The sequence below is a fragment of the Phaenicophaeus curvirostris genome, chromosome 25, assembly GCF_032191515.1.
Source record: "Phaenicophaeus curvirostris isolate KB17595 chromosome 25, BPBGC_Pcur_1.0, whole genome shotgun sequence".
In the NCBI taxonomy this organism is placed as follows: domain Eukaryota; kingdom Metazoa; phylum Chordata; class Aves; order Cuculiformes; family Cuculidae; genus Phaenicophaeus; species Phaenicophaeus curvirostris.
The window spans coordinates 578,212-590,969 of record NC_091416.1 but is presented as its reverse complement, the minus strand read 5'-3'; the positions used below and the strand labels follow the sequence as shown (position 1 = coordinate 590,969).

General features: G+C 49.3%; 1 protein-coding gene across 5 annotated transcripts in view; it reads right to left on the bottom strand.

Annotated features, from left to right (window-relative positions):
• Positions 1 to 12,758, bottom strand: part of NECTIN1 (nectin cell adhesion molecule 1) — a 100,741-nt gene that overhangs the window by 48,391 nt on the left and 39,592 nt on the right. For all 5 annotated transcript variants that reach the window (XR_011339095.1, XM_069876290.1, XM_069876291.1 and 2 more), the window contains exons 2-4: positions 4,686 to 5,036; positions 3,696 to 3,998; positions 3,173 to 3,290 (exon numbers count right to left, since the gene is read on the bottom strand). Coding sequence is in view for 4 of the 5 variants with exons in the window: in XM_069876290.1 (XP_069732391.1) it covers positions 3,173 to 3,290; positions 3,696 to 3,998; positions 4,686 to 5,036 (772 nt within the window). In the remaining variant the exon portion in view is untranslated. The remainder of the gene's footprint in view (positions 1 to 3,172; positions 3,291 to 3,695; positions 3,999 to 4,685; positions 5,037 to 12,758) is intronic.

Sequence of the window (12,758 nt, the reverse complement as noted above, 5' to 3'; positions counted from 1 at the left end):
GAAAACACAGCAATGGGACACCCACTTGATCAGCCAGTGGAAATTGCAACTCAAGGTGGAGGAAAGCAATGCTGATTTAGAGCCCTGCCATCTACGACCTGCCCATGTCAGAACAGCCAGATAAGTGTGAAACTGGAATAATGCAAAACTAAGTTGAGGGATACACTGAATAAATTAACAAAGGCAAATAAATAATGAAAAAAAACCCCTGTGTGTTAGCAAAAGACACACATGGCCTGGTTATTCTTGATTACTGAAGCAAAGTAAAGTAATTACTTCTTGTAGGCAATTAAAAATTACTCAAGTAGTTCTTTCCCCTCCTTCCAACAAAAATGTGCACATATTGTCGGCAATTTCTAAGAAACAAAGGGAATAATGGGGTTGTAATTAAGTTTGTATAGAAGTGCTTAGATGCACATGCACATAGTTTGCAGGTCTACATACACACAGGTACAGCAAACACAATTCTTCCCCAACTACACCAAGCCAATGATCCCAAAGCTGATGGAAGAACAGGATATTCCAATGTTGGTCCTCTGCCTGCAGGTGAATTAGGGCCCTGAATCTACAAAGGCAAGGTTGCACCTAAAAACTGTGGTCTGGGATGCTAAAAAGGACAATTGCTTCCTCTAACAGCTCCCCTGGCTGTTGCTCATCACCATCCAACTAATAGAAGACGAAAGCACGGCTGTTTTTTACATTCCAAGCAGGAGCAAAACATCATCAGCAGTAATTGCTTCCTAACTCGCAGGAAGGGGAAGCAGCACACAGGAGTGCATGGAAAATCTAAAGATGCTGGTGGCTATTTCTCCAGCTGCCCAGCCAAAGAAGTAAAGAATCAGTTTGATATCACCCAAGTGGTACTGTGGGAAGTACAAGTGGTACTGTGGTACTGTGGGTCTTATTCCCATTCCTTGCCTCCTTATACACACATGTGCCTAGGTGGTCGGCTGCAGCGCAGTTATTTAGCAGGTTTTCATCCCATCTGCTTGGTCTGCCTCTTCCTCGCAAGGCCCTGCTCACAGGGGCCAAGAATGGGAAAGCAGGAGTCTGGGCTGAAAGAGCCAGGGGGCAACTCTGTGCCCCAGCTTTTTCTTCCTCCTCCTTTCCATCTCTATCTCCCCCAGTCTCACTTGTTCTCTCTATTTTCCTCTTCCACCACCATTCTCCTTACCTTCAGCTGCATTCCATCCATCCTTTCCATCCTCTCCCAGGTATATAATCCTATAAATCAGTCCTAACTGACCAACCGAGTGTGCAAAAAGATGGCTGAGAAATCAGACTGAAGCACTCCCAGGCTTAGAAACCCGTCTTCTTTAATTCCATGCTTTTTTTCTCTCCATTTTTCTCCCGACAGTTCCTTCTCAAAGAAAAGTATTGATGCTCCCACCCACCCTTTGAGCTGTAAGTCAAGAAACCATTGCAGGCTAAAGATAGACAAATGGACACACACACAGCTCACAGAGAATCCACAGGAAAACAACTCTTTCCAGTGTTTAAAAAAAGAAAAATAAAAATCATCACTCACACCAGCACATAGCGACCACCTCAATGCCTGGCTCAAAGATGCACTGTTCCCAAGAATGGTTTCTGCCAGAGCTGAATTTATTACCAGTGCAGTGTGTAAACCAGGTGTGCAAATGACACCTCGTATCCAGACTCAGTCATGCAGCGCCACGCTCAGCCCTGACACCTGCATCCCCTGTTGTGTCTGAGCCTGGTTGGTAACCAACCCTCCTTCCTGCCCTGGGCTACGTAAATGTCATCTGGATGAGATGTTTGGCACCTGGTTACCTCGTGCTTCAGCGCTCAGGCTGCCTTCAGCATCGCTGTCTCATCAGGAGCAGATTGTCCCAACCAAGAGCAGGGGCTGCTCGTGCTGCTGGTTGTGAACACACAGTGACAGAGCTCATGCCATGGACTGCTGGATGCCCAGGAGCTCAGCAAGCACTCAGCCTCCAGCCCCTCGTGTGAGCGATAGCAGAACAAAGGGATGAAATGACTTGCCCAAAGCCTGCCTCCTGTCTCTAGTTCAACCTCACAAGGCTCTCACAGCCCTGCTACACAGAGATAGCCTAAACGGGAATCTCTTCTGCCTTGGGTACCACAAAGGGCATCTCTGCTGATGGCAATATTGAGAGGAACCCAGAGTGCCTGCTCAGAGTTTAAGTCAAACCAGCAGAACCAATGCAGGGAGAGAGCTGGGGACAAGAACTTCAAAAAAGGCGACAAAAACAATCCCCTTCAGACTTCCACTGTGAACAGTTTGATCTGGGAAGCAAAATGAGAGAGAATATGCCTAGCGCCTTGCAAAGCCACTTGGAAAGCCTCTTTCCTGATGACAAATGCCAGCTGAAAAGAAGAAAGGATCCATTTGATCTTCCTTTTTAAAAGCAACATGAGTGCTTCTAGAAAAGGAAGAGAGGGAGAGACAACCACCTCAGGTTGCATCAATTCCCATGCAAATCCCCAGCTACCCCTTGCTCACTATTCAGTCCTTTTAGTGTGTTCAGCCAAAAGCTGAAACCCTGGAGGACAAGGAATTGTCTCTGTTTAATGTCACTCATGCAGGGACAAGCAGGGATGAGTACAGCGAAGGGGAACTCTTGCTTGCAGCTAGGGCTGATTCCATGGAATGGATTTTCACATGCAGATGAAGTTTGTGCCCTCTTATAGAAGGGAAATCCTGGATTCTTCTCCAAGCTCTGCTACTGAAGCCTTCAGTAGTGCTGAGCAACTTATTTACCTTGTCATATCTCAGCTACTTCATGTCACCAGGGCAGAAAATTATTCCAGTAAGTGAGCATGGGAAGTTATGCTGGGTATTGAGGCTGCACTGAGCTCGTAGCAAGCTCCACCCCAGCCCAGTGGCGAGGGAATGCGTATGATCCTTACCTGCTGCCCTTCCCTCCTGAGTCTGAGCTGGAAGACCGGGCATAACCTCTGTCCACCACAAGGCAAGGTGGCTGTGACTCTAAGCATTGAGCAGGAGCACAGCTCTCGCAACTACAAGTGTCCAACTCTCCTCTAATGCACCTTGGAGTGCCACCACTGACAGGAACGGGACTGGGCCCTAGTTGACCAGAGGGTGACTGAGGTTTCTACAGAAGCTCCTTAACCCTGTTAGAAAATCGTATGTTCTGCTGAGAGTAGAAGCACTGTAGGCACTTACAGCTTCCATTCATACGTGTGAGCTGGGGGGTTGGCATCAGATTTGCATATCAGCTTCACATCCTTGCGGTTGAGAAACCAGTTGCCGTCAAAGCCTTCAATAGTGACTTCTGGCTCATCTGCAAGGGGGCAAAACGGATAGAAAAGGAGAGGAAAGAGTTACGGAAAAGGAAGGAGGAGATAATGAAATAGGAAGAGATGAGGGGACAGGGATGGGATAATGGGAGACATTGCAAGGTGGGAAAGACGATGGGACAAGGAACGTGAGAGAGGGTGAATGAAGAGGAAGAACAAAGGGACATGGCAGAGGCACAGGGAAAGAAGGTGTGACAAAGAGAAATCATATGATTATTCCAAGGGATCACTTCAGTTTTCACTCTCCAGAAAAAGAGAGCAGCCTCCTGCTCCAGCCCCTCTACCAGACCATCTTCCCTTCAGAGAAACCCTCTTTTGCCAGACTTTGTAGCCCACCCCTGGGACCGATCATGGACCATGGGTCTCCAGCCCTGCCCACGCTCACTTACACTGCACGTTGAGGGTCATGCTGTCGGTGAAACGGTCCAGCTGGTAATTGACCACACACATGAGCTGCTGCCGGTGGGCTTCTCGGCTTGGCACTATCCGGTACCGGCTGATCACTGTGATGGTGCCATTGCTATTCCGGATCTCCTGAAACTCTGCTTCCCCTTTGAGCTTGGTGTCCCAGGTGACAGTGCTGGGGGGCTTCCCATTAGAGGAGGTGCAGGTAGCTACCAAAATCTTTTCTGTCCTGCCAGACTGAGCAATAAGCGGCCGTTTGGTGCCCTCCATTCGATTTGTGGGCTTGGCTGCAAGGAATTGCAAAAAGAAGGAGGAGAAAGATGGTAAGAAAAGGAATGCTACCCTCTCTACTACACCCCAAGAGACATCTAGCACCACTGAGCCTGTGGCAGACTTTGTGGTGAAGCCAGAGCTGCTGCAAATTGCCAGCAACCTACTCGGAGGAAAGAACAACGGAGATGCCCTAGATGCACAGATATACAATAGAAAATCAATGCCTTCCTGCCATAGGTTTTCAGCCCTATGTTAGAATGAGAAAGTGAAATTGAAGAGTCAATGAATCCATGTGGACCTTGGGTAAGGTCTAGTCAGTCACAACCCTGAGCTTCATGGACAAGCTTGATTTGTCCCTAAGATCTCTCTGTTGTCTTTTCTCTCTATTCACTTGACAACTACCAGCTCAGTAAAACTCACCACTCCCTTAGGGAATAAGCCACTGATACTGTACCTGCATTAAGAGATAGGGGAACTGAGGCCTGAAAGGAGGAAGACTTTCTGACATAGCCCAGCGAACCACCTATCCTGGGTTCCCTGCTCTTCACCCGTTCCAGTCAACTTGAAAGATCATCATAGGTGCAATTTACACCCAAGATTCACCCTTGCCCTGAGTTCCCAGGACACAAGTCTTAAGTTCCTCCAGATCTGTTTAACTGGAGGCAATGGTTTCACACTACAAAGCTTGTCCAGTATCTTACCCAGCACAGTGAGGTTCAGTTGACTTTCCCGATTGCCAGTTGGGAAGGTAGCAAACTCACAGATGTAAACTCCCTCATCCTCCAGCTCTAGCCTAGAGAGCTGGATGGTGCCATCTTTGAAGGAAGGATTCCGGAAAGTCACCCGCTCTTTGTAGGGAGACAGGATGGAGACCCCCATGGCAGGGTTGTAGATGGCCACATTCTGCTTGGAGCCATTCGTGGCTTTCTGCCACGTGACCTGCGTGATCTTCACATTGGGGAGCGGATTGGTGAAGCTGCAGTGCAGGACCACGTCTGACCCGATGAACCCCGAGACTGTGTCATTGACTAAGACAGTCTGAGCTTGCAGCCCTGCAATAAAATGGAAAGCCATTAATAAGCGTGTAGTGGACAGGTATGGTTGAACTTGATGATCTCAAAGATCTTTTCCAACCTAGGGATTCTATGATTCTATTAGACAGAGGAAGGGCAAAAAATAACAGTTCTTGGACATCAGGCCCATGAACTCCTTTATTTATTCCATTTGCTTTTTGTTGGCACAGCTGATACATGAACAGTCTATGGCTACAGGCACTCAGTACTTTCCGCAACAACTTGTGTCCACCTGCAGCTTCATTCCTGCTCATAAACACTTTCCCTCCTGCAACTGGTGTTCACACTCGACTACAACCAGCCCCGCTGCTCTGCAGCCAACCTAGGGCCAAAAGGCACAACAAACTGGATCAACAATGCTTTCCTTCATCTTCAACTTTGGATGACAGTTACCGTAAATACACAGAGCATGCTTATCTAGAGGCACGAGAAGACCCAGATATTTATCAGTAGAGTGTATCCTGACCTATGCTAAAACACATCCAGACATCCACTTAATCCTATTGGAAATGTGTCAGTAATTAAACGAGCTGCAAAGACTCAACCCCAATTCCAGAGCAGCAATAGTTCCTGTAGAAGAACAGATTTACAACAGTGCCCATACAACTTGCACGATCTGCCTGCATGATCTAGATCACCTCTGTGGCCTTTTTTAACCCCAGAAGTGGCTGCATTTAGGAACCTTCCATCTTGATTCTACGGAGTAAAGATGAAAGGTGCTTGGGGTAAGTGATGGCTTGTGTTCACGATTGCTATTCTGTCTCAGTTGATTCCTCCCCTAACAGCTGGAGAAAAATATCTCCCATCAGACTGACCCTGAAATTCATCTTTGGCTGCCACTGAGTCTTTCCCTAATCTGTATTTTTAGAGATAATGCTCTGGTAATTATACAGCAAGTATTTATATGATAAATACAATAGAGAAGCAAGGTGGTAAGAACAAGAAAAGCGGGTTTTGTTCACTGTTTCTGGCAGAATCTGAAAGCGGATGGATTCTGGGAGTCTGAGAGTAAAGGAAAAAAAAGGGGTAATAAAAAAAAGAAAGATGTACAAAGAGTGAGAAACATGAAAGGGTAATGAAAGAGAGAGTGGCTGGGCAAAGAAAATAATGCTCAGCAAGAGAAACAGGCCTGCATCTTCTAATGACGGGACAGAACATTTCCGAAATGTCACTCTTAGCCTGCTCTTCCAGGGCACAAACAGGCTCCCCATGCAAGGTGAAATGAATTCCTCAGTCTCAACCCCCACAGACCCCTGGCAGACGTGCACGGTGACTTCGACACAAGAGTGGTCTCCTCCCTGCAGTTCCACACACACACAAGTGCAAGCACACAAGGATCTTCTTGCCCACAAATGCCGCCTTGACCATTCTCTCGGCATGCTCCCACATTGCCCTCCAGCTCCACGCCTGCTGCACTCAGCCTCATCTCAGTTCCCATATCTGATCTAAGGCTCTTCTTTCTCCCTTGCCTCTCCCCTCCACACGAAGCCTGTGACCCTGAGGACAAGCCTCAACAATCCAGCCTGGCCAGGAGACGCCATCAGCTGACCACAGTCATCAGCAATTAAGACCGAAACTTGGTCTCTAGAGCTTTGTGTGAACTTGCCCCCTTGCCTGAGTTAAGCCCCACACCCTAGCATTGCGGCTGGGTGCTGAGAAATGTTCCAGCCACAGCAAAGCGCTGGTGCCCTCATGTGCCTGCATGCATGAAGCCATTGAGTCCTTAGAGGCTGGCAAGGCTGCACAATCCCCTTCCTGGTGTAGCCAGTCTACTTTTGCCATGTGTGTCCCTCCAGAAACCAGAAGGAAGGGGCGTTCCTGCTCTGATAAAGCCACAGCTGGATGATGCTTCTCCATGACAACCAGAAGCACTGACCCTGCTGGAGAAGGATGTCCAGGCATGAAACACTTACAGAATTGCCAAGGTTGGAAAAGACCTCGAAGATCATCAAGTCCAACCATCAACACAACACCAACATGACAGACGAAACACCTTTCTGACACCAGTCTGCTCCGGTGCCCTGTGGGAGCCCATCACCCACAGATGCCTCCCTGACGGAACGAGGGCTGCAGAGCAGGGCTGGGTTTAGATAAAACTGTGCCAGAATTTAAAGAAAGAATGGGTGGATGGGGAAGGGGGAGATGTCTCCAATGTGCTTTGCAGCAAATGTTGCTCCTTCTACCCCAGAGGTGAGACAGCCTCTTGCAGAACTGCCCGCACCTGCAGAGGTGAGCAACAGCTTTGCCAAGCAGCCTGGCTCTGAAGTCTTTAGAGCCTCGCAAAGCATGTGGGAGCTTGCCGGAGAGCAGAAGCAATCACGTAGCAAAGGCTCTGGGAACAACCTGCCACCCATCTCACGACTGTAGGTGTGCTCAGCACTCCCAAGGCTGGAGCAGAGCGGATTCATCAGCACCGGTCCCCACCTCTCTCATGCAGAGCCCGTGCCCCCGAGCAGAGCCCGCCTGGGGCTGGGGCGATGGTGCAGCTGGCTGAGCTCCCAAACTCCCTGACCCCACAGCGGGTCCCTTTGAACCAGGCTTTCGACATCCCAATAAAAGAGGCCCCGTTCGCAACAGCAGGAAGTCATGGCCCAGCGCCTCCTCGCAGGGCCAGAAAAGCCAGCGATGAGCCGAACCCCAGAGAGGAGAGGACGGAAAGCCACTAGCTTCTCCTTGGAATCACCCCTTCTACCTTACCCTTGCCATGGGACCCATGCAACAGTGCAGATCGTACTTGGGACACAAACTGGAGATAAAGCAGGCTTTGACAAACCTGACTCTGAGCCAGACCCCAGGTCTTGCAGAACCCTCCTCTGCTCAGGTGTAAGGAGCCAGACTTTCAGCTAAGGAAGAAGCTGGTGCCAGTTTGAGGACTGCTTGCCAACAACACAATGCTGCCAATGCTGGGATTCAGGTCCCTACATGTAGCAGCTTAAGAAAAACACATTCCAAACTTTCTAGAGGCTTCAGGGGAAAAGGGGAAAAAAAACCCAGCAGAACAAAACAAAACAAACAAAAAGTACCCTAAAAAAACCCAAACACTGTGCGGAAATTGTGTTTCCTTTCCAGGTGACTGAATAACTCATGGCTCTTTTGCAAGACAGTATAAACTCTTTACATTCTGCTCCTCCAAGTCTCCAAGGGAAATAATCCACCTATTGCTCTCCTTCCTGCTGATAACACCCACCCCTCAAATGAACGATGAGGAAGAGGAACAGATGGAGTAAAAGGGTTTTTGCAAGTTGCTGGATCAGCTTCCCATGCTCCCCATCCTAAATCAGAAGACAGAGGGCAAACTTGCCACTGTCATGCTCTGGGGAGCATTTATTTTCGAAGTGGCTGAGCTGGGATGGCGGGTCTTCCCTCACCCCGTTAGACACTCAATAATTCATCAGGGCAAATGCATAGATAATTGATGGCAATGAGCACACAAGGCTAGGAGAGGAGGAGAAAACAAAATCACTAATCAGCCTCTGGAGAGGCTTGAACACATTAAGCAGGATGCGTGCCCGTGCAGTGCTGGGGTTCTCCTGCCTTTTTGCTTTGCTGAATGATGTGTGTGGTCAGGCTGGCAGAGAAAAGGCTTGAGATACATCCTGCCGTGTGCAGTTCCTATGCCAGATCTCCCACCAAACCTCTCTGACACCTCCCAGGGGGCAGCCAGCACACGAGGAAGGATCAGCTGTATGGGTTCGAGCTTGCCGAGCTGTGTTTTGCTCCTTCAGTTTTTTGGTGTTGCTTTTTGTTAAGGACCAAAAGCAATAAAAACGGCCCAGCTGAGTGCCAAAGACATGTTGATGCCAAGACCTCATTAAGAGAGCCCTCTGAGATCCTGCTCCTCCACCTTGGCCTCTGAAGTGGTTTATGTTAATGCCTTTCCCCACGATCCCTAACACAGATATTTTCTGGGTCATGCAAGGCCTTGGGGCTTGTGCAGAACTCATGGTGCCCTGCGGCACAGAGTGCGGGCTGGGAAGGAAGGTGTGAGGGCCACTGGGGACAGAGCACACCAAGCAGCAGCTGGTGACTCTTTGGCCTGCAAAGCCTCTCTCCTAAAAGTTCAGGAGATGATGGTCCATTGAGACTCCCACACTTGCAAATCTGGTTCTCGCTTCCCCAGAAAGCTTTGGAAATGATCTCCAGGCACTAGTGAGCTCTGTCACAACTGCAAGCCTCCAATCAATGCCTCTTTGTTGAGAACGATGTAACTCCATGCTGCTTTGCACAACCTTACCTCTGCTGAGCCTCTCACCAGCTTCTCTCCTTCCTGCTCCCTGATACTCATCTCACCCCAAAGGCATTGAAACAGCCCTTGGCAGAAGTGGGATGAGCCACTCTTGGTGTGGCAATATCGTGGATGATGCAAACGCCAGACGAATCACTCCTTTGCATCACTTAGAACTAAACTGAAGGGGATGTGGAGAATGTCACAGTAGCCACGCTTCACAAAAGGAGAAAGCAATGCATCACACTCCAACCTACAGATGACTCTACACAAAGCACCTCGTTGGAGATACACCCTCGAACTGCGCTTCAACTGTAGGCAATGCTGTCCTGTACATGGCCCCATATGCCTCACAGACCGTTCAGAACAGACCTCCAAGAACTTTCCATGACAGGAAAAATGGGATGGAATAGGAGCGCGTGGTGTAAAATGCAACCCTTGTGAGGAAGAACACAACCAGCCTCTAAGACCCCAAAGGGATGCCACAGGTGTGTTAGGCAGAGTGAGAAATGGGAAAGAAGATGATCCTAAATCATCTTTTGAGTTCAATCCTAGAACTCGAGGTGTTCAAGACCAGGTTGGATAGGACCTTGGGCAGCCTGATCTAGTGGGATATGTCCCTGCTCATGCCAGGGGGGTTGGAACTAGATGATCTTTAAGGTCCCTTCCAATCCAAACTATTCTAGGATTCTATGATTCTAAATCCCAGCAGGAGAATTTCAGGTGGCAAGAATCAAAGGTTTGAGCTCGCACTTGGCCAAGACGTTGGGGTTAACACCTTGCCTCTTGCCAGAAAGATTCTGTATTGATTGCGAGGCATTCAAATCAGCCTTTTGCTGCTCCTCCAGAAGAGCACAGCACCTGCCTCACCCCACTTAGTGGCTTCAAGCCCGCTGCAAGGAAGGAGTGGTCTCCAGCGACTCACCACTATGCACCTCCTGCAGCAGGAGACTCACTGGAGGTCTCTGTCATGCTCTGATTCAGTTCTGCCCCACTGAGGTGTGGAGCTTGAACACGAAAGGGATTACAAGAGGAAGGCTGAGTTTCCAGCACAAGGGAAGGGGGCCTTGAAAAGAAGGTGAAAGAGGAAGAGATGTGGCAAGATTATAGCTCCAGGTGACACGGTTGCACATAAAAGTGAAAGGGCTAGAGATAACATTGTGATAGGGTGGGGGAACACCCCGAGAGAGAAACTGCAAGCCCAAGCATCCCTTCCCCCAGCTGGGAGCTTCCTGGGAGCTGATGGGAAATGGCAGCGTGTGCAATGACCCGTCTGGCTCCGGTCCAAATCCCTCTCAAAAAAAAGAAATAACAGGCTTGGCTTTGGCTTGCAAATGGGAAACACAGGGCCTTTTACTCTAGGTCACTGGTTCAGATCCAGAACCAGCACACAGCAGAGATGTTACTATCTGAAGATCAGTCAATGGCTTGTATTGAGTGAGGTCTGTATTGGCTCTCTGCAGGCATAGGACAGTGGCGATGCCTTTGGCATAAAGCAGGGTTGCCTTCTCCTGCCTATGCAGTATTTCCCCTTCAGAAAAAAGAGCACAAAGCAGCCGCAGGATCCACTTGAACGAAAGATCTTTCCCAAAAGGCCTGATCCATTGATTCTCTGCTTGTTCTTCGTTAAGGTTTGGGATGTCTATACACTGAGCCGCACTGTGACTCACACAAAGACCCTAAACGAGACCAAGCCTGTATTTATCCTAGGTGTTCTTCATAGAAATAAGTCACAGAATTGTAGAATCATGGAACGGTTTGAGTTGGAAGGGACCTCAGAGCCCATCCAGTCCCAGCCCTGCCATGGGCAGGGACACCTCCCCTCTTTCAGATGAAAACTGTTCCCCCTCATCCTATCCCTGCCCTCCCTGATCAAGAGCCCCTCCCCAGCTTTCTTGGAGCCCTTTTCAGTCTGGAAGGCAAAAGATGACAGAAAAGCAGATGCCAGAGGAAGATCAGCTATAGATCCAACAGAGAGGGAAAAGCAGAGACGAACACCATGCTAGACCACTAGCTCTGGCTGTGCACACTCTAGCCTCCCAAACGGCCTCAGTTGTGGCCAACCTTCTAGTTCCCTAGGAAAAGGGCTGCAAACCATGCCTGCCTTTGTTCCCAGCTTTCACTTTTTGCTGTACCTTTTCTGGCTTTCACACAGCTGCTTTGCTTCACCCCCCAAGTCAAGGGGAGGGGAATGTGCCCATGGCAAAAGCAGGAGGGCTGGCAGAGCAGGGCTCCAGCTGAAAGAGCTGACACAGCACTGGGAAAGGCCTTCTTGCAATAAAGCCATGAAATCCCATGCTCAGCAACAAAGCACAAAGGCTCCTCAGTCACCGCCGAGGAGCCAGCTCCCGTTGCCCGCCACGCCCCGCAAGCATGTCAGCTAATCCCTTGGAAGGAGCTGCCAGTTCCCACACACCTGAGCTGCAAACCAGACTGCCCCTCGCCTGCACCCGGTGCGTGCCCGTGCTCAGGACTTGGCCCACTTTCCCGTCGATGCAGCCCGTCCCTCCAGGCCTTTTGGACTGGACTTTACTCCAGCTCCTGCCCCAGCTCTTTTCCCACCAGGTACACTAATACCTGCCCACTGCTTGGCTTCAGAAGACTCTCATTTCCTTTCCCCTGTGGCCTTGTGCAATTTATTACAGCTAAGTCACATGGAAACACGGAATCATTAAGGTTGGAAAAGACCTCTAAGATCATCCAGTCCAATCTTCAGACCAACACCACTGTGCCTTCTAAACCATGTCCCAAAGTGCCACATCTACACTTTTTTTAAATACCTCTACGGATGGAGACTCCACCACTGTCCAGGGAGGCCTCTTCCAGTGCTTCACCACTCTTTCAGTAGATTTTTTTTCCTAATATCCAATCTAAACCTCCCCTGGTGCAACTTGAGGCTTTTTATCTCATCTTATCACTTGTTACTTTGGAGAAGAGACCAGCACCCACAACCTTCTTTCAGGGAGCTGCAAGCTGCTACCTGTCTCCACAAGCCTGGAGAAGATTGCCTCTCAACTTGCTCTTGTTTCTTTGACTCGCCCTCCCTCCTTACAAATTTTCCCACCCCTCTCGTGTCTCTCCAACTTCACCACCACACCCCAGACCACTCACTTCCTTCTTTCCATCCCTAGCCAATAGTTCCTCGGGAGGGCACCAGTGAATACGTCCAGGATCATAATTCTGCACCAGGAAAAGCAGGCAGGGGGTCAGGCAAAGCCAAGGGTGGACGAAGAACAACAGATCAAGGATCATTCTCTCAAGAGTCATTTCATTGCCTGCCAGCAAGGAAAAAGCCAGGGTCTTCTTGCTTACCACCCCATAAACAAGAGGGAAGCCTGAGAAACAGGACCACATTCAGAGCCAATGCTTATTTGGTGGTTGGGTGGGGAAGCGAGGGCAGAAAAGAACAGTACAGCAGGAAAATCAAGTGTGGAGGAGGGGAAAGAAGCTGAAGCAGAAAGCAGGGGGAAGTTAAT